This window comes from Arachis duranensis, chromosome 9, assembly GCF_000817695.3.
Source record: "Arachis duranensis cultivar V14167 chromosome 9, aradu.V14167.gnm2.J7QH, whole genome shotgun sequence".
NCBI classification, from domain to species: Eukaryota; Viridiplantae; Streptophyta; class Magnoliopsida; order Fabales; family Fabaceae; genus Arachis; species Arachis duranensis.
This window is the reverse complement of record NC_029780.3, coordinates 94178852-94204387: the sequence shown is the minus strand read 5'-3', so window position 1 is coordinate 94204387 and position 25536 is coordinate 94178852. Positions and strand designations below refer to the sequence as shown.

General features: G+C 35.3%; 3 protein-coding genes and 1 long non-coding RNA gene across 4 annotated transcripts; 1 reads left to right on the top strand and 3 right to left on the bottom strand.

Moving 5' to 3' along the window:
• Nucleotides 1–64: 64 nt before the first annotated feature.
• On the bottom strand, nucleotides 65–5381 carry LOC107466242 (uncharacterized). The gene is made up of 6 exons (XM_016085230.1): nucleotides 5321–5381; nucleotides 4449–4517; nucleotides 3032–3103; nucleotides 2888–2938; nucleotides 2347–2785; nucleotides 65–2222 (listed from the first exon to the last, which is right to left on the bottom strand). The coding sequence occupies exons 1-6, from the start codon at nucleotides 5379–5381 to the stop codon at nucleotides 65–67; spliced, it is 2850 nt and encodes a 949-aa protein (XP_015940716.1).
• A 2151-nt stretch (nucleotides 5382–7532) lies between these two features.
• LOC107466251 (uncharacterized) lies at nucleotides 7533–9338 on the top strand. The gene is made up of 4 exons (XR_002367295.2): nucleotides 7533–7610; nucleotides 8340–8405; nucleotides 9096–9161; nucleotides 9247–9338. It is a non-coding gene; the product is annotated as an uncharacterized LOC107466251 (long non-coding RNA).
• Nucleotides 9339–18952: 9614 nt separating this feature from the next.
• LOC107466248 (uncharacterized) lies at nucleotides 18953–20835 on the bottom strand. The gene is made up of 8 exons (XM_052254089.1): nucleotides 20771–20835; nucleotides 20516–20600; nucleotides 20292–20424; nucleotides 20004–20161; nucleotides 19797–19920; nucleotides 19531–19713; nucleotides 19390–19455; nucleotides 18953–19300 (listed from the first exon to the last, which is right to left on the bottom strand). The coding sequence occupies exons 1-8, from the start codon at nucleotides 20814–20816 to the stop codon at nucleotides 19097–19099; spliced, it is 999 nt and encodes a 332-aa protein (XP_052110049.1). The 5' UTR covers nucleotides 20817–20835; the 3' UTR covers nucleotides 18953–19096.
• A 1617-nt stretch (nucleotides 20836–22452) lies between these two features.
• LOC127741585 (uncharacterized) lies at nucleotides 22453–23440 on the bottom strand. Its single transcript, XM_052254333.1, has 4 exons — nucleotides 23285–23440; nucleotides 22924–23191; nucleotides 22746–22842; nucleotides 22453–22621 (listed from the first exon to the last, which is right to left on the bottom strand). The coding sequence occupies exons 1-4, from the start codon at nucleotides 23438–23440 to the stop codon at nucleotides 22453–22455; spliced, it is 690 nt and encodes a 229-aa protein (XP_052110293.1).
• Between the last annotated feature and the right edge of the window lie 2096 nt (nucleotides 23441–25536).

Below are 25536 nucleotides of genomic sequence, written 5' to 3'. Positions count from 1 at the left end.
TACCTGCACACTGCATATTTTTTCTATGACAGAATAAGATATCCTCGGACAATACATGGTAACACTACTCCCAAACAACCTCGGGTCTTACAACGTTGTTAGATAGTAAGAGCACCACGAACAGGTCACGCAGGTAGTTTCCAGAGGCCCACGTGCTTGCTTCTATTATAGCATCAATGAATTCCTTATCATCTTGCAATAACCCCAATGCATAGCATGCTTCTTTGAAGGTACCATACACAACCCCGTTGACTGTGCGCAAATGAACATAGCTGAGGCATCCCTTTTGTATGTTGAGCAAAAGTCGCAGGTAATAATCCTCGCCGTTGCCGCGGGGAACATGCGAAAGCCTACCAATGGAGAATCCTTGTTTCCTTGGCATCCACATGGATATGTCATCTTTCCATACAAATTTGTTAGGAAATTGACTGTATGTAAGAGTACGACCATAAGGAAACAACCTATTCGCAAGCATCCAGGCCAATAGCTTTGTTAGCTTGCCATCAACCCTATCTATTACATCAACAATGTTTTCGTAATCCCTGAATATAACAGGGTGTTCATTTGGCAAATGAAAAGGAAGCCTGATGACCGAAGGTTCCTTCTGTTGGATGTCATACCCAAAAATGCGCCAAGCTGCCTCACAGGCTGAGATATACCGACAATCATAATAGTTGCGTATCTCATCTACCACTTGTTCAGACTCACCGTCTACATTGGTTTCGTAGAAAGAAGCAGTTACCCGATCATTGCCCTTGTGAACGTACTTAAACAAATACTTTATTGCGGACGTTTGGCAGGTGTGCTCAACATTTATATGGCAACCGTATTTCAGTAGTAGTGATGGATTGTATGGTACAATATATGAATTATCGAGGGCCGTATTATTCTTTGTGACTATCCGACCATTATCCGTCCTCTTATACTTGGGGAACCCACCATCATCAATCATTGTCCTTGATCTAAAGGGCTTGGGATAAAACTTTGAGCACCGACCGTTCAACTTGCAGGGGCTTTTACTATTATACTTGCCACACGGGCCGTGGACCATGTACTTTTCAACTGCCCCATAAAGTTTTGGCCTCTTGATCTTGTCTGGAATCTCAGCTGAGATTAGTTTGTCAATATCATCTGGTGACTTAGGCTTGGATAGAGGATGCATGAACAGCAGTATGTGCGCATGTGGGAGTCCCCGCTTTTGGAATTCTACCGTGCAGACGTCTGTAGAGACCAACTCATTGTTAGGCCTTAATTTTGATACATGTATAACATAATAGATTTCATTAAACTTACATGCCATTATCTTGCCAAAGAATTGACCATGCTTGAAGTCAGCTATCAACTGACTGAGCTTTAGGTTAAAAATCCTCGATACAATGTCAGGACGGTCTTGTGCTTTTAACCCTGTGTCTTTTAACGAATGTTTTATCTCATCCCATTCAGGATTGCAAGTAATTGTTATGAAAAAGCTAGGATAACCTGCATATTTGCAAATTGCAAATGCATCCTTGCAATTGTTGAACATGTACCGAGGACCGCCAGTGAAGCTACTCGGTAGTATAATCCTCTGTCCAGTTGCAACAGCACTTGCCTCTCCCCTAACCAATGACTCATGCAGTGCAATATATTTGTCCACCCTTAGTTTGGGTTGGTTATGTCTAATAAAACTAAGCTGTTCAGCCTCAATCATCGTGTACGCATCGACCAGAAATTGTTGGAACAACCTCATAGATTGTAACATGATTGGGGACTCATTGAACCTCATCTGTATACGGTATGAAAAAAACTCTCTCATACTTATCGTCTTACGTTTCTTTATACCATTCAGGTCATATCTAGTAGATGTCTGAATACCTGTCCTGAATCCATCCTCACCGTATGGAAATATCAACGGATATTGAAGAGCCAAGTACAACGGGTGTAGAACATCTATTCTTTGCAACTTATTTTCTGTGGACTGAATAATAATATCTCTATCAAGGATTGAGTCGTCAATGTCACCTACTATCAGGATGGCAACCTCAGACGCAGTGGGTAAGTTGTACACTCTTCCATCCTTTTCCCGCTTCCTAATCAGCCTCATTTTAATTTCTGAAGGCTCGCTATCAGCGAACCTGTCTCGAGCAAAGCGAAAACTCTTGGCAAGAGGATTGCACATGTCCAGCATCTTAGTGAGTTCAGACACGATTTCAGTTTCAAGTTTGTTGATTATTTCACCCGACCTACAATTGTTTCAAGTATTAAGTGCGACATACATTTAAACACTTGGTAAGTATGTACATCTAGACATCTATAAATGTGTTTGCAAGGTATAATCTATGGTGTATGTAACCTTGAATGATGTACCTCACAGCAAGTATCCGATTAGACACTTCATTATCTGTGTCATAGATGTACAGTTGCGCAAATCTCGGCCTTTCATTGTTGTTAGGGATCAGGCTTCCAATTGAATGGTAGTTCTGACCATTAATTGAAAAAGTCGGTGGAGCCGTGCCATTGTTAATGCCTCGGTTAACCTTTCCAGCCATTGACGTAAACGCAAACATGGAATTAAACTTACGGATATTCTTCCTGAAGTACCTACCTTTGTCATCATGTCCACGATGGAGGTCTTGTAGAATTGCAGGGACCTGGGTAAGTAACAGCAATTGTACCTTTCCATCCATGCAGCAAAGCCCAAATCGAGGAATTCTGCTGCTCCTGCTTTTAGCCAACTTTTCCCCTTCCCACATGCATGAATTGCAGAACATGCAATGATGGATTGCATCTCCAGCATCCCAAGTATCTGAAGTACATGTAACGCTTGTCATTTTTAACTAAGAAGATGCAGTGCGAAATGAGTTATTTCTAAACACAGCATGCAGGCTATATAGGAGAGATCAGTTACCTTCCTCCCAAATCGACTCTGCCGACTCGACCAGTGAAAGTTGGTGTGGACCTATTCAGCAAGAATGGCCAAAGTTTATGTTAGCAAACGAAGTTGATTATTGTTATGAGAGGATTAAGTAATGCATGAATCATAGAGTAGTACCTTCATGCTCATTTGTCCTGGAGTTATGTACGTAGTCAGAGTCTACTCCAGTATCATCAAATGCATGTATAACTGCATTAATTTCCAGTAAGCAATACATTATTAGCAACGTGCATGAGTCGACATGGACAATGTCCATGTTAACAATGGGTAGATTTTCTGTCGTCCATGAAGAATGTACATACATAGTCAATGGTTCAAAATAACAAAATTTTGTATACTGAGTTCAATCCAAGTATTGTTTTTTTAATGATTTCTTGGCAATTGCCACCAATTTTGGTTGCTAAGCGAAACCTAAAAATCAAACAAACAAATTATTGTAACATATATTAAAAAAGTATAAAATAATATGTTATTTAATGGATCTTTAAAACCATGGCTTAATGTTGTCATTATATTTTGTTGGTACAATTTGTAATAGAGAAAATTTCACTCCCATCGCTTGCCAGATGCTAAAATAACACTATCTTCCTCTTTATTTATAAAATATACATTTTCCTCCGTTACAACTTTTAAAAAATATCCTCTTTACTCCATTTTGAATTTTTTGTGTTAACTAATGTTAAATTTATCCATTTTTCAAAAAAAATATTTTTTCCTATAAAAATATCATTTAGTCAAAATTATATTTTCTGTCATTAAATTATACTCACCAAAATACACTTTAATAAATCATTTTTTATTGATTAAATTGTATTGTTATCGAAATGTTATTAAAAAAATTAATAATTAAATTATCTTTTTAATATATCATTCAATAATTTTTTAATTATTAATTTGTGGTTTTACCAAATTTCTTGTTAACATTTTTTTTATATTTTTCTATAAATTTTTTGATATCAATATATATTATTTTAATATTAAAAAAATCTTAGTAAGATCATTTTTCAATAACAATATATATTAATTGTTATACATACTAAATTATGGTAATATTTTTTTATATAATGTTAAAATAATATTCATTCATATCAAAAAAGTATGAGTAAAATATAAAAAAATTAATAACCAAAAATTTTGGTAAAATTATAATTTAATAATTAGAAATTTATTGAATGATTTTTTAGAAAAAGATAATTTAATTATTAAATTCTTTTTAAATTATTTTCATAAAATTAGATTTTAATCAATAAAGAATAATTTATTAAATGGTATTTTGGTAAGTGAAGTTTAATGAAAAAAAAAATTTCCGTTAAAGAGTATTATTCTAAAAAATATTTTTTTAAAAAAAAGATAAAGTTAACATTAGTTAACAGAAAAAATTAAAAATGGATTAAAGAGGAGGTTTTTTAAGTTATAATGGAGGAGAATGTACATTTATTAAATATAAGAGAGGGGAGTGTCATTTTAGCACATCGCAAGAGAGAGGTGCATTGTTAGCAAAATCGGACTGGACCGGCTAGTTCGACCGGAATACCGGTGAACCGGACCTTAAGTCGGTCCAGTTCGATGATCTGACCGGATGAGGCGATGAACCGGTGTAAACCTGTCAAACCCATAGTGAACCGGTCAAAACCGGTCAAACTCAATAAAACCGGTTCGACCGAACCGCTTGAGTTTCAACATTTTTCCGAAATGTTAAAGTTGGGGTTCCAACCCCCTCGTGATATCTTTCAGCAAATAATTTACTTCTATTTAATTTATTTTAATTTTAATTATAAACACATTCATTCTTAAATTATTATATTTTTAGTTAACAATAATTATAAACTCACTTATTTTTTTATAATGATATAATATCTACTAATAATATTCATCAATAAAAACAAAATAAAAATATTTATGATAGAGTAACATTAACAAAATACTTATTGTTCCTGTTTCATATTATTTTAGAATAGCTAGATACTTTTAAAATATTATTGAAAATATGTATTTTAAATTTTAATTTTAAATTTTGGACTATATTTTTTTTATTTACATATGACTGGGTCAATGAGTTCAGCCAGTGACTCACCGGTTGAACCAATAACCCAGTGACCCAGTGACTTAACCAGTTCAATCACTGATTCGGTTCTGACAACTGTGGAGGGGAGTGTAATTTTTTCTTTATAATTCCTTATTAATAGTAAACATGTTTTTGCTGTTTTTATTGCGGTTTGATTTGATTTTTAAATCTGACTATAAAATCCCCAACCGAACCGAACCGATCCGGTTAAAATAAAAAAACCCGAAAAACCAAGCCGCCCACCCAACCCGAATTGAACGTCCTCTACCCTACCCGGTAACCTCGAAGCCTCACCCCCAAACGAAGCAGGAAAACCTAGCCGCTCTCTCCCTAGGTCTCACAGCCTCGCTCTATGCACCTCCCAGCTCCGGCGAGGGACCATTCCGCCCACCACCGATCCATGCTGTCTTTCGAATCCCTTCATCCGACCCCGTAGTGAGGAGTCTGCAGTTCAGAGCCTGCAGCTTTCTCCAAACCAAGCCCTCGAAAGAATCTAGTGGTTACAGAATCCTCCAGCGGGGAAGGTAAAATTGACTTGCCCTACTGATTTAAGGGTAGGGGCTAGTATTAGCACTTTGAATTGATGCTTTCACGCACCCACCCAGGCACTGGAGAAGGCTTATGATGACCTTTCTCCTGGCCCTGCCATTCCACTGCTCCCAGCACCTACTCGTAGACAGAGCAGCCCAGCATACAACCAGCCACCGCCAGTGACCAGCGCCCAGCAACCCAGCACCGAACGAAGCAAGTCCCACCCAGAAGTAGCACAGAGGACCCGCCATCCAGAACCATCCTCGCAAGTCGCACCAAGCACCACCCAGTCACCCAGCGGACACAGAGCAACCTTTCAAGTCAGTTAACAGATATGGAGCCCAGCCACGGAGTCAGGTATGTAACTTGATTGAAATTGTTGTTCTGTTTGTTGTTCATTACTTTATTTCGAATTGGTTCAACTGCTTCTGGTTTGTTGAAATACTCAAACATAACTATTGTCGTGTTTTGTTTTGCTGTTCGGTTGAGATAATGAATTACCTGTGAAGTGTTTTACTGATTTAGTATGATTTATGGAGTGTTGGAGGTTTAGGATCTTGATAGGGTTAGAGTGAAATCAGTATGGTAATCTGATTCTGGTTTGTTCTGTTATGTTGAATGAGTGAAACAGCTTCTATTGTGTTTTGTTTTGCGGTTCTGTTGAATTACTGAATTACTTTTGAAGTGATTTACTGATTTAGTATGAATTATGAAGTGTTGGAGGTTCTGGATCTAAATAGGCTTAGATTGGTATCAGTATGGTAACCTGCTACTGGTTTATTTTGTTATGTTGAATTACTGAAACTGCTTGTGTTGTGTTTTGTTTTGCTGTTATGTTGAATTCATGAATTCATGAATTAATTTTGAAGTTCTTTAGTATGATTTATCAAGTGTTGGAGGTACTGGATCTTGATTGGGTTAGATTGAAATCAGTTAGTTAAGCTGCTTCTGTAAATTGCTGGTTGATTTATCAAGTGTTAGAGGTATGAGTTATCATGTGATTTACTATGATTTGTTGTCAACAGTTATTGGTGGTTGTTTAATGACTATGTAAAATGCTTTATTTTGTAAAGAGGATCCTGATTTTGTTATTCAAAGTTAAATTTGTTGCTGAAAGTTGAATGTCTTGCTGCAATCTTGTTCCTGATAATCAGGAACATTGAACTTTAATTTACTTATTGTGTTATGTTTTTCCATATTTATTTAAATTGATACAATATTTTGTATTCGGGACAAATTTTTTATATATTTTTGCAATATTAGTTATGTTTCAGGATTATTACTTAATGCTTGGAATCATTTATGCTGGTTTTAGTGTTTTGCTGTTGTTTGAAACTGAGTTGCTGAGTAGTTGGATTTTGTTTACTGAGTTAATCATGAAGACCCCCAGGTGAAAGATTCACTTGTGAATGTGAAAATGGTTTTATCCCTTACCTCGTAGTTTATAATTAATAAAATACCTTTTTTTCCCTCAAAGTCTACCTCACTTGTTGAAAAGGTTTCACTTTGCGTTAATCATATCTGATTGAAATGTTTGGATTCTGAATCTTATTTGTGCATAACAAATTTACAATTTATTCATATGGGACTGCCTCAAAAACAAATTTACACTTGGATTCTGAATCTTATTTCTGTTTAAACAAATTTACGCTCGGATTGTTTGTTTATTTTTTTGGTTTTTGGAAACGGATGGTGTGGATGCTGAGTTTTATGTTTTCTGATTCAATCTTTTATGTTGACTTATTGATTAGAAGTCTTTCTCGAGTCATTCCACATAAGTGATAAGTAACTCATATTTTTTATATATTTTTGCAGTATTAGTTATGTTTAAGGATTATTACTTGAAAATTTTAATCAGCTCTGCTGGTTTTAGTGTTTTGCTGTTTGTTTGAAACTGAGTTGCTGAGTAGTTGGGATTTGTTTACTAAGTTAATTATGGTCATGATATTGTCAGGATCTTGGGATTTATGTCTTATATATTATGGGATTTATTATTTTGATTAATATCCTAACATGGTTACAAATAATTTCCAGTGAGGATAGACGACTAAGATGGCTTTTCAGCAATTTTTTAGGAGGAAACTCCAATCTCACTTTCGTGTAAGCATTATCCCTGCATTTCTGGTTTCTTGTATTATAAGGAGTATTTATTTTTTCGCGTGACTTCAAATGAAGACCCTCAGGTGAAAGATTCACCTGTGAATGGGAAAATGGTTTTCTCCCTTACCCATAGTTTATAATTAATGAAAGTACCTTTTTTTAATCCTCAAAATCTAACTCACTTGTTGAAAAGGTTTCACTTTGCATTAATCATATATGATTGAAATGTTTGGATTCTGAATCTTATTTGTATATAACAAATTGACAATATACTCATATGGACTCCCTCAAAAACAAATTTACGCTTGGATTCTGGATCTTATTTCTTTATAAACAAATTTACGCTTGGATTGTTTGTTTATTTTTTTGGTTATTGGATTCGGATGGTGTGGATGCTGAGTTTTTTGTTTTCTGATTCAATATTTTATTGTTGACTAATTGATTAGAAGTCTTTGTCGAGTCATTCCACAAAAGTGATATGTAACTCAAATTTTTTAAATATTTTTGCAATATTAGTTATCTTTAAGGATTATTACTTAATACTTGGAATTATTTATGCTGGTTTTAGTGTTTTCCTGTTGTTCGAAACTGAGTTGCTGAGTAGTTGGATTTTGTTTACTGAGTTAATTATGTTCACGATTTTTGTCAGGATCGTGGGATTTATGTCTTATATATTATGGGATTTATTAATTTGATTAATATCATAACGTGGTTACGAATAATTTTCAGTGAGGATAGACGAATAAGATGGCTTTTCAGGATCTTTTTGGCAGGAAGCTCCAACCTCACTTTCGTGTAAGCATTATCACTACATTTCTGGTTTCTTGTATTGTAAGGAGTATTTACTTTTTGGCGTGACTTCAAATGAAGACCTTGAGGTGAAAGATTCACCTGTGAATGGGAAAATGGTTTTGTCCCTTACCTCATAGTTTATAATTAATAAAAGTTCCTTTTTTTAATCCTCAAAATCTACCTCACTTGTTGAAAAGGTTTCACTTTGCGTTAATCATATCTGATTGAAATGTTTGGATTCTGAATCTTATTTGTGTATAACAAATTTATAATATATTCATATGGGACTGCCTCAAAAATAAATTTATGCTTGGATTGTGAATCTTATTTCTGTTTAAACATATTTACGGTTGGATTGTTTGTTGATTTTTTTGGTTTCTGGATTCGGATGGTGTGGATGCCGAGTTATATGTTATCTGTTTCAATCTTTTATTGTTGACTAATTGATTAGAAGTCTTTGTCGAGTCATTCCACATAAGTGATAAGTAACTCAAATTTTTTATATATGTTTGCAATATTAGTTATGTTTTAGTGTTTTGCTGTTTGTTCGAAACAGAGTTGCTGAGTAGTTGGGTTTTGCTTACTGAGTTAATTATGTTCATGATTTTGTCAGGATCTTGGGATTTATGTCTTATATATTATGGGATTTATTAATTTGATTAATATCCTAACGTGGTTACGAATAATTTTCAGTGAGGATAGACGACTAAGATGGCTTTTCAGCAATTTTTGAGGGGGAAACTCCAATCTCATTTTCATGTAAGCATTATCCCTGTATTTCTGGTTTTTTCAATTATAAGGAGTATTTACCTTTTGGCTTTGTTACATGTGACTTCAAATGAAGACCCTCAGGTGAAATATGCGGCAATAGCTTATTGCTGTGCAAGAAGTGTCATATAGAGTGAAAAGGAAATTGAGTATTAATTCAAAAACGATGGTCGTGGATTTTATACATGTACAAATATTTATACTAAGTGACTGCATTAGTTCCATCGGGTCTACATGTATATTGATTGTATATTGAATTTTTTATAAATTCATTGTATATCTAATCAGACCAGTTCAACAACTGAATAACCTCGGTTGGATATGTTAAGCGACTGACTTGATCGGTTTAACGATTGGTTCGGTTCTCCCAACCTTGGCACTACAAAAGACCTATGAATTTGTTTAATAAATAATTGACCTCAAGATCTTAAAATAATCAACTATTTTTTAATTTACATTACACTTAAGTCAAAAAATTATACAAAATTATTTGCAAAGCACGAATTAAATATTCGGCATGAGACGAAGTAAATATTTGCAAATCTATTATGCAATCAATCTCTAAATAACATAAATAATTTATCTCCACCTGTATCGCATGAGACCCACCCAAATTCTATTAGTAGGTAAATAATATAATATTGACTACATTAGTTTATATCATGAATGTACTATCCTACGCATTGCTCGAGTCTCAATTTAGTCCTTGTAAAATTAACCAAAAACTGTTATTTATTCTTTAGGTTAGGGAGCTAACCTTCGAAATCTGGCATGGGATCGTGATCTGTTGGATTAACACGGTGCATGTCTGATGACGACTGTTCGCTGGAGAATACAGACTTCTGATTATCCACAACTCCAATTCGAAAGGCCAGGTTTGTTTCAATATTTCGACGGCTTTCTCTGTGATCCATTGCCCTAGTTACAGTTTTAGGTGTACAATACTATCATATATTATGTAAGTATTTTTAATCTTAAAAAGTAGAAAATTTAATTGTCTAGCCAGAAAATGATATTATTAAACTCAGCAGTTAGTAACAATCCTTAGTTAGAGAAAAACATTATTACCAGTCAATCTTTGATTAAATAAATCTCCAAATATATAAACAGTAAATATCTATGCTCATTAAAAGTTTAACCTCGTAATTTTCACACGTCCCATCCTATAAAAATACTTTAATGTTTTTAATAACATCAACATATAATTAAACATTTAGAGGGTATAATCTTATCCTTTACAATGTAAAGAGATTAACTTACTCAAACCGTAATAATTAATAAAGTAATCCTATTAAAAAAAGGTTATCTATATTTTATCAAATCTTTAAAAAAAAGGTGATGGGAACTCAGGTAACCTTTTACATAAGAAACAAATGTTAGTATGTTTTAGTCTAAAAACCCCGTTAATCACAGTCATATATTACAGAACATATAATACCATTAGTTAAATATAGAAGATTTAGAATTTTTCCAACCCTTTTACCAGAATATGTGGATCAGTTTCCCGGGAGTGTGAGGTAAATTCAAGTTTTAATCAATCATAAAGACTTATCCATGTCGTGCTCTAGCTGGAGTGGCTGATGATGGTCCACCACTAATCCCTGAAATATTGCTATAGTCTTGGCCTGGTGAGGCATTTTCGTTCATGTCATTACCCGTATAATTGCCACTACTGTTGTTCATGGTTAGCACCGTAGGATTGAAGCCAACATTTTGATTATGGTCCACTGAATAGGACAGAATACATATCAAAGAATACGGCAGGTCAAGTTAAACAATGCGGTGATACACTATACTTTTATATACTTGTAATAAGAAAGGATTTTACCATTTGTTAGGTTTGAGAGTGGGTTCCTTTCTGAATAACTCGTAGTTTTAGATTGGGTCCTTCTGAAGCCACAAATTGAGAGCGCCGACACAGGAGAATCGGATGCCCGAAAGTGTTTGGCCATGACACCAGAATTGCTGAGTCTATCTATAGCCTGGGACGACGATGGAGATTGTTCAACCGTGGCAGAACTTCTCTTAAGAGGCATCAGTGGTATGAAGTTCGGATCTATTTAATATTAGCCATTGACTACGATTAGTATATGGTAAATGAAAAAAGCATGGACCTAACCAATGGACCTTGCATGTTAATATAATGAATTAAGGAAGCTCACCGGCTGGGATTGTCCTTTCAAATGTTGGACCTCGTGGTGGTATTCTTCTCTGATTTAAGAGGGATCTCCGATGCATCCTGGCTAATTTCGGGCTGAGTCTGAAGTCATCGTGGTCCATTATCTCGAAATGGGAGATGCAACAACGGAGATAGAAAACTAATGAAATTGATCAGAAGTTGTGATAGTAGTACCCTGAAATGCAGGCAGGAGGAAAAAAGCCTTGCAATGATGGAATGAGAAACGGTACACACTCAGCTAGTATATGCAATGTCTCTTAGCAATCCAATATGAGTAGCGCACATATTTGATCCAATGTTTTGGTATTTTATGTTTTGGTATTTTGTGGAATACGCGGGAACACGGGAAATGAAAAATTTTGGATGGCTGAGGATTGAAATGTGGTGGTGGCGGGATAAGAAATCAAGTAATTCATCTAAGGATAAGACTTAACAACTGAATTTGGCTAAATCATGTTGTGTACATGAGATCCGCTTAATTTAGGGAATATATTGTTGTGGTTCATCTTACATGGTTGAAATATTGTTAACAAACACACCGATGACATGTAACGATAGAGATATCGTGCTCACTATTATGGTTAACAACGGGCTATATTAGTCATTAGTCATTGTGAACAACATGGATATGCTGCTCACGTCTGTGATTACAACTTCACGCTATGGTAACTAAGTTTCCCTATCCCATGCAGCTGAATTTAAGCCGTCCAGTCATTCCACATAAGTGATAAGTAGGTGGTATTAAATAAAAGGAGAAGATTGATACCCACATGATTAGTAACTACAGGGTGATAGATTCTACATGAAGTGATAACGTTAACTTAAAGGAACTCTCCCATCACATATACAAAAGGGGGTTCCATGGTGTGCATTGAAAAGTAACTCCATGAACCATGATATACATCTAACAATGTAATAGGATCAGCAAAATGAATGGCGTGTCTTGAAGGCTCGATGTGATCAATGGTTCCCAGAGTGACTCGACAAAATACTTTTTACTCCTTCATTAACATTTATTTACATAAACTGGAGGTTGTGCTGATTAGATTTTGATAAGCTCCGCGTACATCACCGACTCATTCAAGGATGTGACGGTCAGTCTGATTATACTGCCTGGCCTTAAGAGGTTATGCCTAACAAAGTATCTCCATCCCCTGGTAAGCTGTACTTCGACGAATGAAAGTATATACGTCCAGCGAAGTCCCATATTGTATTCAATTCCTCCGACATGTCGAAGGCATACACAATCCATCCTAGAAGGGAATGCACGTACTGCAAAATCAGTGGGTATAACCTAGCGATGCAGAGAAGAAAAATGCAGATCAAAAGTTGGAAAAAAACATTTCTAAGCAACAGAAACGTGAGACGATAGTCATTGAAACTTACTATAGAGCAGCTGCGAGCCTGATGGATGGTAATGAAGCAAACGTATGTGTCATAGTTAGAGCCGATTAGACGATTGATGGGTATAAACTGTGTGAAAGTTGGCGAGTTCAGTTGGCACAGTGCAGCGGATGGTTAGGGAGTTCTACAAACTGTTCGTTGGTCGCTGTTGTGAGGAACTGATGAAACTTGATTGGTATGATAGAGTACGTATTGTGGTCGGTCTCAACTCGGTTAGTGCAAGCATTATCTTCCATGATCTCTGGCCCACGATTGTCAGAGTCAGCAGGATCATCATCGTCGATATTGGGGAGCTCGTTGAGATCAATATCTAGAGGCTTTGGATGATGAACAGGGGTATGAAGGATTGGTTTCTTCTGAAAGTGTGTTGCATCTGCAGTTATGTGCAGTTGAGAAGTTGAGGTATGCATCCTTTTCTTATTCTTCTTCTTTTGTTTGTACGTTGCATGATGCAATCTCTCAATATCATCAAAAAAAGGATCGGGTGGAACCATCTCTTTTCCTTTTCGTGAAATATGATCTGTATACGGGTCCCTTAGAGAAAAGAAGACGATCGGAATGCTAGCCATCTTATCATCCCTCACCTTAATCACATAAAAGATATCATTCAATAGGAACCTCGGCTTCATAGTTCCTCCATTTAGAAGGCGATATACGTGAACCAAATGATCAAACCCTTCCACTATGTACGCCGTCATATACCCTTTGATAATCCGTAGATGGACATTGTTACGATTAGCATCCACTATTTTCATCCGATTGCCTAGGTCATGACAGTACTTTCGATAGAACAGGCTTGGTAAAGCATGCATCTTCTGTTATGGATAAAAGAGGCAATTGCAAATATCAGCGAAAGGCACATTAAAGATTGAAAAAAGTGAAAATAACGTCGTTGAATGCATGTTAAATTAGTGGCTATAGATTTGTCAAACTAAATAACATGAGCATCTAGAGAAGTGGAGGAAATCATACCACCAGTGGATCTACCGTGAGATAAAAAACTCGACATTGTTGGTTAATGCCATGCAAACTCTGAGCAGGTTGCATCGTTGACGGCACAAAGCAAGTCTTGGGCTAATGATGTGGGCAGTTTTAACTGAAGGAAGTAGTAATGCTTCATGTGCGAAATCGAATATGTGATATTAGATGCATGTGGCAAACAAACGTTTGCGCAATAGGGAACAGCGGTCCCATTAATGACTCGGGGATAGCTACATGTTTGTATTAGTTAAGCTGGTGGAAGATATAGTTTGGTGGCTTGTAAAATGCATTATAGAAAAAAAGTACATGATATTTATAATAGACTACACCTGGGGTGGTATTGCTGACCGAATAGAAGTCTCTCACTCCTTTTATGATATATATGGTATATATGGTATATATTATATATCATATAAATATAAAATTAGAATTATTAGTGTTTTTTTAATTATATATCATATAAATATAGAATTAGAGTTATTAGTGTTTTTTTAATAAACTTTATAAGCTAATGAGGGTGACCGAGATTTCATCATTGCCTGTCCTCTTATTTAGATGTCCATACCACATAGAGTAAAAAAAGGATAACCCTATAGCATCTAATTGGAATTTGTGCACGAATGCACGTGTTCAGAGTTGAGGGTGTTCCTTAATTGTGCCTCATTTAGATGGCATTGTCTTACCCACTAATGGATAACTCTGGAAGGTGATGTAATCTTGCAAAACAAAATCCAAGGCAGCTACGGAAAGGGGTTAGCAAGGCATGGCCGAAGATACGAAGGAACGGTCTGAAATCGGTGGCAGCCTGCTACACAATTCCCACAGGCGGCTTGGAAGAAAAAATAATTATGACTCGAGTTAAGGCTGCAAACTCTGGACATTGTAATTAGAGATTAGAAAAAATAATCATGACTTTTGAGTTAAGGTTGCCAACTGTTGACAATGTAATTAGAGATTAGTATAGCATTCGGTGGTAGGAAAACGACAAACTAATGGCCATGTATGAGATAAAAAAATGTATCTGTATGGTATAAGATATAAATCTTCAGTGGTGTGTAGGTAAACATTGTATGGACTTCTTTTATAGAAGGCTTGAGTTTATAACCATTATTTATTAACATGCTGCAAATATATTTCTAGACTCAATTAGTGCAAGGCAGACACATACATGTCATATTCAGTCGGAAAAATAAAATAAATAAATAAATATATGTCTTATCTTGCGCAGGTTGATTGTACAGATGATGGTTACTAATTAATTTTCTATATTAACTCCCTGATTGTATGTGAGAATTTCAATGTTGTATTTGTTAAAAACTTAACCCTGAGGGTGCTATTAGACAGCATGATGAGGTAAGATTAGGTTGATGTTAACGTGGAATACTTGCTGAGTTTATCTGTTGGGGTTAATAGGTGGTGAATCACAAATTAATCGAAGGCTGTTTGGCATGCTATCATGTGTACGTCAGTGAAGAATCAGCATGGATTATAAGTTTTTTGACACATTTAGGCAATTACTTAACCAATTCCATTACATTAGAGTTAAGAGAACATAATGCATAAGTTAAGATTTAGAATACAAAATAGCACGAACAAACTACATATTAGGATAGGTAGATGACTAATGATAAAGATACATAGTAGGATAGGTAGATGACTAATGATAAAGATGCTTCATAACTTCAGGACTTGGACAGGCATTGTGGTTTCATCTGCGGGTGAGACATGGAATTTGAGGACAGTACCACTACTAAACCCATTGTCCCTTGCAAGACTCTTCCAACCTCTAGTGAGATATACCTGCCCCTTCCTGGAGTTGTTCCACCTCAATCCCAACCGATAGCAACATCCATTGTATAGTATAACTTTGACATTGTTATACCTTGAAGGGAATGCATTTTGGGCAAATCGCAAGGGTAGTATCTGTTCATTCATGTATGAATAGATGCATGAGTAGCATGTTAATTAAACTTGTCTTCGTTGGTGTAAAGTATGATTTTTACAGATAAATGGACGGCATACTTACCAGGGAACTGTTATCCACTTGGTTTGAGGTCAGAAGCTTCATGCAGGTGTACATCCGATATGATCTCGTTGTAGGGATGATGGGAGCAGGCATCACAGGTGGTGGAATGTTAGTTTCATCTGCATTCTGAGGTGATGATCTCTGTCTTTTAACCAAGAGGGAAGTAGGATTGTTAAGGATCACCTTCTCTTCTAAGGAGACGTATCCAGCTGGCAAAGGTGATGTCTGTGCCTGAGAGAGGTTGTTGAATATTCTAGTTGGAAGAATGACCGAGCCGTTCCTTAACTCACCGGTTGGTAAAGTTTCATCAGGTAGAGGGGGCTGATTCAAATATCCATTCTTCTGATAGTGGTCAAGACAATATGTTTCATTAGAGCTGGTTTCGATTTCAGAAGGGTAATCAAAAGAAGCAGTTTGAGGAGTTGTTGCAATATGGTACTGGCATGGTCCTTGTGTATGGCTATCTTGGGTGGGTAGTTTTTTTGTGGCATTTTCTTGGGGGGTTGGGTTGAAAATAATTGGCCGACAAAACTCCAGAGGTACTGCTCTTGATGTAGATTCATGTGTCACATGATAATAGTTGCTAGCTAACTTAGGAGATGGATAAGAAAGTTCCTTGGTAGCCATGAAGCTGTCTTTGACCTTCATCACAACAAAGACATCTTCGCCTACATACATTATTTTTATCCACCCTCCTGATGAAAGACCAAAGCAATTGACCAGGTTTTCAAAACCATGTACAATATAGCCGGAAGAGTTACCTTTGCATAGAGAAAGCTCTATGTGGGTGTTGTTGAGGTCCATCACAATCATCCTTTCACCAAGGAGGGGTCTATATTTCCTATAGAAGAGGGATGGCAGCTCATGTATGATCTGTGGAGTGAAGAAACAGAATTTAGTCTACAAAACAAAGCAAGATGGACTGATCTCTATGGATTTGTACTAAGTGGAGTAAGTAAAGAAGATGGTTGGTGATGACTTACAGCAAGAGGGTCAACGTGTAGATAAAAAATCCGGTCATCATCAAAGTCGGATGGAATGAGCCTCTTCTCTATGGCCATCATGATATTAGAAATGTAATGTGCTTGATTAGAGCAAGCAATGGGTACTGAAGATGATGAGATAAGTACTTATAAGACAATGCAATGTGCACTATATAAAGGAAAGGGATGGGACGATAAAGCCAAGTTTGGTGGGGCAGAGTAATTGAGAAGAGTTTGGGGTTCGGTTTCCTATGAAGCTATAGGTATAATGAGAGAGGGGTGTGTGGTGACAAATTATGAGGTTTGATGCCAGTACATGGTTCAATTTTGTTTCATCTAATAATCCAAATTTCACCTCCATCTATTAGAGTAGAAGCATGAAGTAAATGTACACGTGTTTTTTGTATAACTAAGATCCAATCCACATGGCAACTTATCAAGAGTTCTCAACTTAGTAGCATCTTGAAATTTCCCAGCAGTTTATTATCACTAATTTGTCATTCAGATTTTAACTTGCTAAAGGTATGGAAAGTGGTAGGATTAACACAATTTGTGCACGTTTGAAATTGTGACATGTCACCGCCACTCCATTGAATAAGGGATGGATAGGATAGCCACGTTTGCACACAATGTATTTTGTAATTGATTCATTATACCTATAGCATAAGTTGATTATTGTGCCACTGGAGGTGTTTTGAACTTGAAGTGCCCCGTGCGGTGTACGGGTATGCTAATTTTAATAAAAATCAGGTAATATTAAGCTATTGTTAGGATAGCTAATTAAAGATAGATTTTTTATTTTAAGTTAGGTCTTAGGAATAAAATTATCTAATTTAATTTTTAAGAAAATTGTAAAAACATAAAAATTAAGATTAAGATAACGGTTTAATTACAATAAATATATGATAGGAGAAATGTAAACTAAAGTGAAAATTTTGCAAAAAATATTTCATACAAAAAATTAACAAATTTATATAAGAATATAAATGTGTAAAATTACATATTAAATTAGTTTTTAAACTAGAATTTTAAAGAAAAATTACCTTCGTAATCTCTTTTCATTATAACTATAGACTAGGCTGATTAGTATACAACTGGATTTGTATTGAATTAGTAAATTGCATTATGTGATCCAAAACCTGACTGTCATGTTTGCAAGGAAGGGTAAGAATTCAAAGAAAATCAACGAAACCGCAGATAAAAAGATATTAGTATCGAAGAAATCCCTTGTAACAAGATATTGGTATCGAAGAAATCCCTTGTAACGATTTTTTTCGATTTTAGACGATGGAAGCGGCCGTTACGATATATAAAAAACGCTCGATTTGAAAATGTTGTACGAAATGATATGTCACAATTCTTTTTTGATACATGTCAAAATGATGGAAAAGAAAGAATATCTTTTGCCTATCCACCCAATTTGTCGACTTTTCTACAAATGATGGAAAAAAGAATAGACTCTTTAACAAGAGAAAAAATCTTCTATGATGAATTGAATAATTATTGGAACTCTCAAAATGAAGAAAAAAAAAACTAAGCAATGAAATTCTAAACAGGGCGGAAGTTCTAGATAAGGAATTTATACCATTGGATATATTCCAAAAACGAATTAGATTATGCAATGAAGAGACTCAAACAAAAAACTTACCTAAACTATATGATCCTTTCTTGAATGGACCCTGTCGGGGCCGAATGAACAATTTTTTGTTATCCTCAATTAATAATAAAACTTCTAAAAAAGATGATATTTGGATAAATAAGATTCATGGTCTCCTTCTTTCTAGTATTCAAAAAACTAGTTATTTTGAAGAGAACATGGATATATTTTATCAAAAGTTATTTTTAACTGAAATTAGTTTTTTTTTAACTTAATCCATAAATTTTCTGAAAAATCAGTATTAGCCTTGAATTTTGAAGGACTTGTGTTCTTTCCGGAACATGCACACATAACGCCTAAAAAAATTCAATTCTTATTTGACGCAATTCGAACAGATCTGAAGGATAAAACAATTAAAAAAATGTATTGTAATAAAGGAAATCGAAAAACAAGTTCCTCGATGGCCTTGCCTGATTTCATTGAACTTGAAATGAAGACATAAGAAGCAAAACGGTCTCATGGAGATCACGTCTGCTTTGACTACATAGACACACACCAAGCCAACCGAAAACATTAATGGTTGGTATAAGTCAACCATACATTATTCAAGCTAATGACATAGCATAAGGCAAACCACAAAGCTGGATACAGAAGATCCAACGACAAAACTTAGGTAATCATTATATATTAGACACACAATCTGGTCCGTCGGTGCAACCGCTAAGGCCTAGATTAGTTTATTACATAGAAATGACACTACTCATCATGAATCTCGACAATGGTTGCAGTGGCACCCTCTGTCACTTTCCTGCATTTGGATGATGATGATGCACGGGCAGAATCGGGGTACACGTCGATCAGCTTCTTAGACCACCCACCAGTGATAATTTTATCATTTGGAGTTGAGAATCCATCATTTGTTCCCTGGGATAAAGTCTCAACAGAGGGAGAGGTTGTACCCTGAAAATCCAAACGGGTTGCTATAACACATGTTTTAAACATGATGTATGTATAACAGATGTAGAGAAATATTTGTTCTGCATTTGTACCTTTGGGGTCTCAGCAGAGTCAGTGTTCATGCTCAGCAGTTCAGAGTTCTCCATACCCATATTGTGCTGCATGGCATAGGCAAATTAAACATACAACTCAAATACAAAGACAAACACGGAAGATTAATAGGATTTTGTAACCTCGTCAAAGCTAGTCTTCGCAGTAAATTTTGTGATAACAGAGTTGTCCGCACAGAGCTTAGTAACAATTATCCTACATGGTTGGAATGCATTAAGATCTTCCATTTTGACAGATACTTTGAACAGAAATTTCTTTCCCATCAGTGAGTTAAGCTCTATTGGATATTCCTCGTTAACTCCACCCTACAGATGCAAAACAGAAATTACAATGGCTTCAAGAAAGTGTGTGATAAAGAAGATTCAAAGCCGGAAAAAATGCATAATACCCTGGTTAGTTGTGCGAGTCTGAGATCAGATGCGGATATACCAAGGAATTTGGACGCCTCCTTATCGTACAGTAGGAAAGAAGCCGTATCGGTCTCATCAGCAACTCGCATGTTTATGCTAAACCTGCATACCATAACATGACTTGTATCCAGATAGAAAGTAGGACATTAATGCAGAACATGTAAACAAATTATGATAAGATATACCTTGGAGTGTGAGACGATGGGTATGTCTCACACGTAGCACAGTGGTATGAGTTCTCGGCTTCTTGTAAAGAATGGAAGCAATGCTTGCAACTTTTGTACCACCACCCATTCTTAGGATCAATGGATATAACCGTGCCAATAGTGACAAAGAGCCCATTCTGCATGTTTGGTTATATTAATCTAGTAATCTAATAATCTAGCAATTCATTACATATATCAATTTATGATATTTATTATATATAACTAAAACCAGGGTCTGGAGACAACAATGATTGAATGCATGTGCACCTCAATTGAATCCTTCAGCTCGGAGATGGGCTTATAAATGGAATGGTTAAGTAGGTCCTCTTCGAGTGAATATGTCGGCTCTCCCGGTATTTGAGAAACTTGAGTTGCAGCAGGTACACCTGATATTATGACACTGGAAGTGTACCAGTATACAAAATGTGAAAGTTGTATACATGTCGAGCTACTCACTGGTAAAATAAGGTATGAGTCCGAAATTAAAATACCTCTTGCGAAAATCCTTGACCTCTTGAAAATCATCGTTGATGTGCAGAATGGAATTGTAGTTGGTGTTTGATATACCCATTATACCTGTGTACAATCAAGTCAGCGTATAAGAACTTCTGCCATCTCAGGGCTACATATAATGCATTGAAATCGAGCCTTGAAACATCTCCGGAACAGTTAGATGGCTTTCACTTGAAAGGCCATAACCTATAACAATTAATTTTTTTCTTTAAATTAAGGATGAGAAACCCAACTCCCATGAATGATCCACGGCAAATCCTTCCCCGTATTTGTGCCCATGTTCTCTTGTCACATCCACTGGTCTAGGTTCAACCTGTTGCCATCCGTGGTGATCGACATGGCCTGAGTGTTGTGGCGCCGAATAGGGTTGCCACTTGCCATGATTTTCTGTAATGGCCGTGCTAGATAATTATGAGGATAAAACATGGTATGGGAATTTTGTCCTTAGAATAAGAAGTGAATCTCGAATAGAGAAACAAATGTGTTGCTCACAGCACGCACAACGCACTGAAGTTCAATTGAATCAATGCAGGTTTGTCTAATACAGCTAGGTTAGGGCAGTTGCATCATCTGGTTTTTTGGGGTTTGGGTTTCCTCATGTTTTTTAACCAAAAATACCACTTGCTTGTTGTTTTGGTAGATAACATCTAGTATTAGAGAATTGAATTGTTGAGGCCCGAGGAAAAAAAAGGCCTTCCAATTTTACTTATATGAAATACATTAAGCAATAAAAAAAATAAAAATATAGTTATGTTAATGCTGATTTCAATTGTTGCCTTTATAATAAGTTACTTATTCTGTAGGATTATAAATAGAATAGTTAATAAAGAATATATCATAATTAAGAGTAAGATAATGTCCAATACAACATGTCATAATGAGGATCAACAAAGGATAATCATTTTTATCTTATAGCAATTTTGTTTAGTTGAATCTAATAATTTATTTTTATTCATTTTTTACTTTCAACTGTTTTTCAGTATTTTAGTTTTGGATACTAAAGGTTTCAAAAGTATCTTCCTTTTTTTTTATAAAAGGAGAAAAATTGAAAAAGAATAATGAATTTGGTACATAAGAGTTTTGGAAAAAAATGTAAAAATTAAACAATAATGGAAATTATGGAATTATTTTGTATAATTTTGATGATTTGAAAAAAAAAATCAAGTTTATTATTGTAATGAAAACTTGATTATATCTTAGCATTCGATTTTTTAGTGTTTGTGTTGTTGATTCATAAACTTTCTTGTATGGGACTTTAATATTAAATTATTTTGATCACCACTTCATTATATAATTATACTATAAAGTATTTATTATAATTAAATCATATTTTTAATTTTATTTTATATATTGCAATGTGTTAAAAAGTAAAATTACATATTTTTATTCTTATGATCTAATTTAATATAAAAAGTTTATATTAAGTACTTAATCTACTAATATTTTAGTATTAAATATTTTCCATTAAATTTATCATATCCGTGAGATGCACTGGGACTTCTCTAGTAGTATATAAAAATCCAAAGTAGATAGAAGTGTCCATTAAATTTAGTATAAACCAAAAAAAAAGGATATAAAATGAGAAACTTTTCATGAAATTAAATATTTTGTTCGTTAAATTTAATTAAATTATATAGATTTCATTAAATTTAATTAAATCAGATAGATTTCATTAAATTCATTATTTTATTCATTGTTTACCGTAGTTACATAAAATGAGGAGATTCTGTTACATAGTATACTTTGAACTTGTACATTTTCTTCATTGTGATAAAAGATATTCACATCTTTGCTTGTAATTTTTTAATTATGCATTCTTTGTATTTTGTTATGGGTCTCTTGGCTGAACCAAGATTAACTCAATCATATATATACTGTAAACCTAATTAGATGTCCAGGATAGGCTTAAAGTATGTTACTTAACACATAAGAATTCAGAATCAATACGTGACGAACCTTTGAATAGGTTAAACTTCGCAAATTGTATAATAAGTATATATTCTAAGGTAGGTGTCTCTTCCATATGCTTTACTAATTTAGTTGCAAATTCTTCCCACAAAGTACATCGAATGGTACCATTTCCTCTGTAGACACATTTAACAGTTAATTAGTTCAAGAATCAGTCGATTAGTCAATATACATAGAAACAAAGTTGCACTAAATTATATGTTTTTAAAAAAATTGGACAGGTAAGAACGTTCTACTAACCTCAGGTCATCAAGTTCTATGACAATGTAGATGGACTTCTTTCCATTCTTTGTGAATTCAATAATGTCACCCTTAGCAGTGAGGAGCCCAATTACATCTAAAAAATAAATATGTGAGTAATAATTCAGGATTGATTTTGATATAGGAAAAAGGAGACAACATATTAGGAGCTTCATACCAATTAAATGGGACTGAGCATTGGTGTGGTTAAGTATTACTTCATTGGGCACAAAGCAAAAAATATGTGTAAGGAATAGAGGATCCTGAACCACCCTAAGCTGGGTATCTCTCTTAAAATATATTCTGCTAACATGATTGGTGGCTTTGTACTTGAGGTCATTCTGAGCAACTGAAAAATTGGAGATAGTGTATATTTTCCCCTCGGTAAGGTCGGCCTCAAATAACCTCCTATGAGGGTTTCGAATTGAACATTGGATCCGATCTCCCTATGTGAAAATAGTTGCATGATTATTGTAACACATACACCATAAAAATTAATGATATTGATTACAATCGAGGTCTCAGTGTTGGTAGCTTACCTGATTATCCATGACCACCAGCTCCAGCATTGGCTTTTGAAATTTCTGCTCAGCCGTAGATAGAGTCCAAATCTTAATCACACGCACCTTGATCCTATAGCTCAAGTTGTCATGGGATGCATCAATGTCCTTGACATTGTTGAAGGTGCTAGCCATGATGTTTATTGCAATTTGCAGGGAGGCCGAAAAGCAAGAGAGATTGGTATAAGTGGGGAAAGGAGGACGTTGATAAAACGAACCGGAGTGGTTAATTTATAGAAGCGAGGAGTGTGAGACAAACGGAAGGCACGAACCTTGTTGTAAAAGGAGTCAAAAAGAAGAGGACAAAGTTGTGCATGTAACCGTAACCATGCATGCCGCCATTTGAGGAAGAGTTCGTAACATAATAATTGAAACCATGTCAAGCATGTAAATTTAAAGCAGTGCAGTGTAAATATTAGATTAGAAGAGTATGGTTGAATTAATGTGTGGTTGTAAAGACCCAGAGACAACAACTCAGCAGTCACGTTTCGTGCCTGATCTGAATGTACAGAAAGTTGAGGGCTCTTGTCGTGTATTGTTAGTTAGTAGTTGCAGATTTTATAGGTATGAAACCCCGATGGTGATTGATTGAGGCGTGCATGGTGTTTTGTCCGCATTAACATGGCACAGGCTTGGTTATCATAAGTTGTTATCTACCTCAGTACACAAATTCTTCCCGTCTCAACATGGCTATTTAAGAATCATATTATTGGACTTATGACTTAGGTAACCTTCCATGTTTTAATGTCTATACTAATACTAATTGCATTCTGACTCAACAGCGTTGGACACCAGTGTCATTTCCTTCTATGCTTATGAATATCTCACGTTTGTAAGATATTTATTATTTATCTGCATTTGAAGTTTGAGCACTACATGAATTTCTTCTATGTAGAGTGAATATATAAAGTTTGAAAACTTTATTCTATGTGGTAACTCATATAAGGTTTAAACCTTCACTTTTTCCAAAGTATAGTTAATTAGTCTAACTCCATTAACCATGTATAGAATCTAGATAATTCTAATCATATCTTGACTTAATCATAAGAATTTTTAACATAAAATTTTACTAATTTGACTCCGTACAATTTAATCTAATCATAAGAACTTGATTAAAGGATGGAAAAAAATTGCTCACAGAATATCTGATTGCAGTAAATTAACTATCTTGAACAAAAGAATGGTAAATTTAAAGAATACTACTGTAAAATTTTGTAACATTTTGTTTTCTTATTTTATAGTTATATTAGATGATAAATTGAAACTGGAAAATTAATTGATAGAAATAAATACTGGAGATTCAAAACCAAATAACACGTCTGGTAGGAAATATATTTGAAATTGTGGCCAAATGGGTTTGGGACATAACAAAACGCCTTTTTAGAACTGGGATTAATAACTTTCAATTACACCAAAATAACCAGTTTGTTTACAACTAAACCAAAGACATAAACAGCTGTTTGCAAGTGGGAAACTGATCCAAAACAAACATGAACTAAGACACATCGCTAGATACGTAGAATAGTAACGAACATGGTGGTCTCATCTTGCACGGGGACACTGAGACGCAGAACACTGCCGCACCTAAGACCATTGGCAACAGAAAATTTACGCCAACCCCTAGTAACGAATGCCTCAGATGATCTAGGACTCCTCCAACGAAGCTTCATGAGTATAGGTGGCTTATGCAGTTGACGAATATGAATAAAGTCAAGCCTGGAAGGAAATGCTTGGGCCGCAAAAGCCGAAGGAATAAGCTGCAGATAGATAAACTTCCAATTTAGATTTACACTCCGTAAGAGAAACATGGAGAACTAACAAAAAAAATAATGTTAACATGATGCAGATCTAAAACTTACCAATGAGTAGTGTTTGGACTGGTATTCAGTTATAACCCTCACTATGCTATAGAGCTCTTCCCCAGGGAGAGAATTCGGAGTCGACACGTTGAGGTTCGGATCTGGCGGAGGGGGGCTGTTCAGATTTGGTGAGATGGGTGTAGCACAGTTAAGATCACCAACACTGATATTTGATGTGTCAGGATTAGAGGTTGGTAATATGGATGGAAGGAGGGACCCATTTATCTGGGGAGGAGCAGGGAAGACCGTCATTGAAAGCACTTGTTTGATTGGATCGTGAGGTGGCTGAGCTACAACATCATCAGAAGACGAAATCGTTGTGTTATTATATGTAGCCTCCATCCCCGAGTAAGCATTGGGTTCAACAGGATT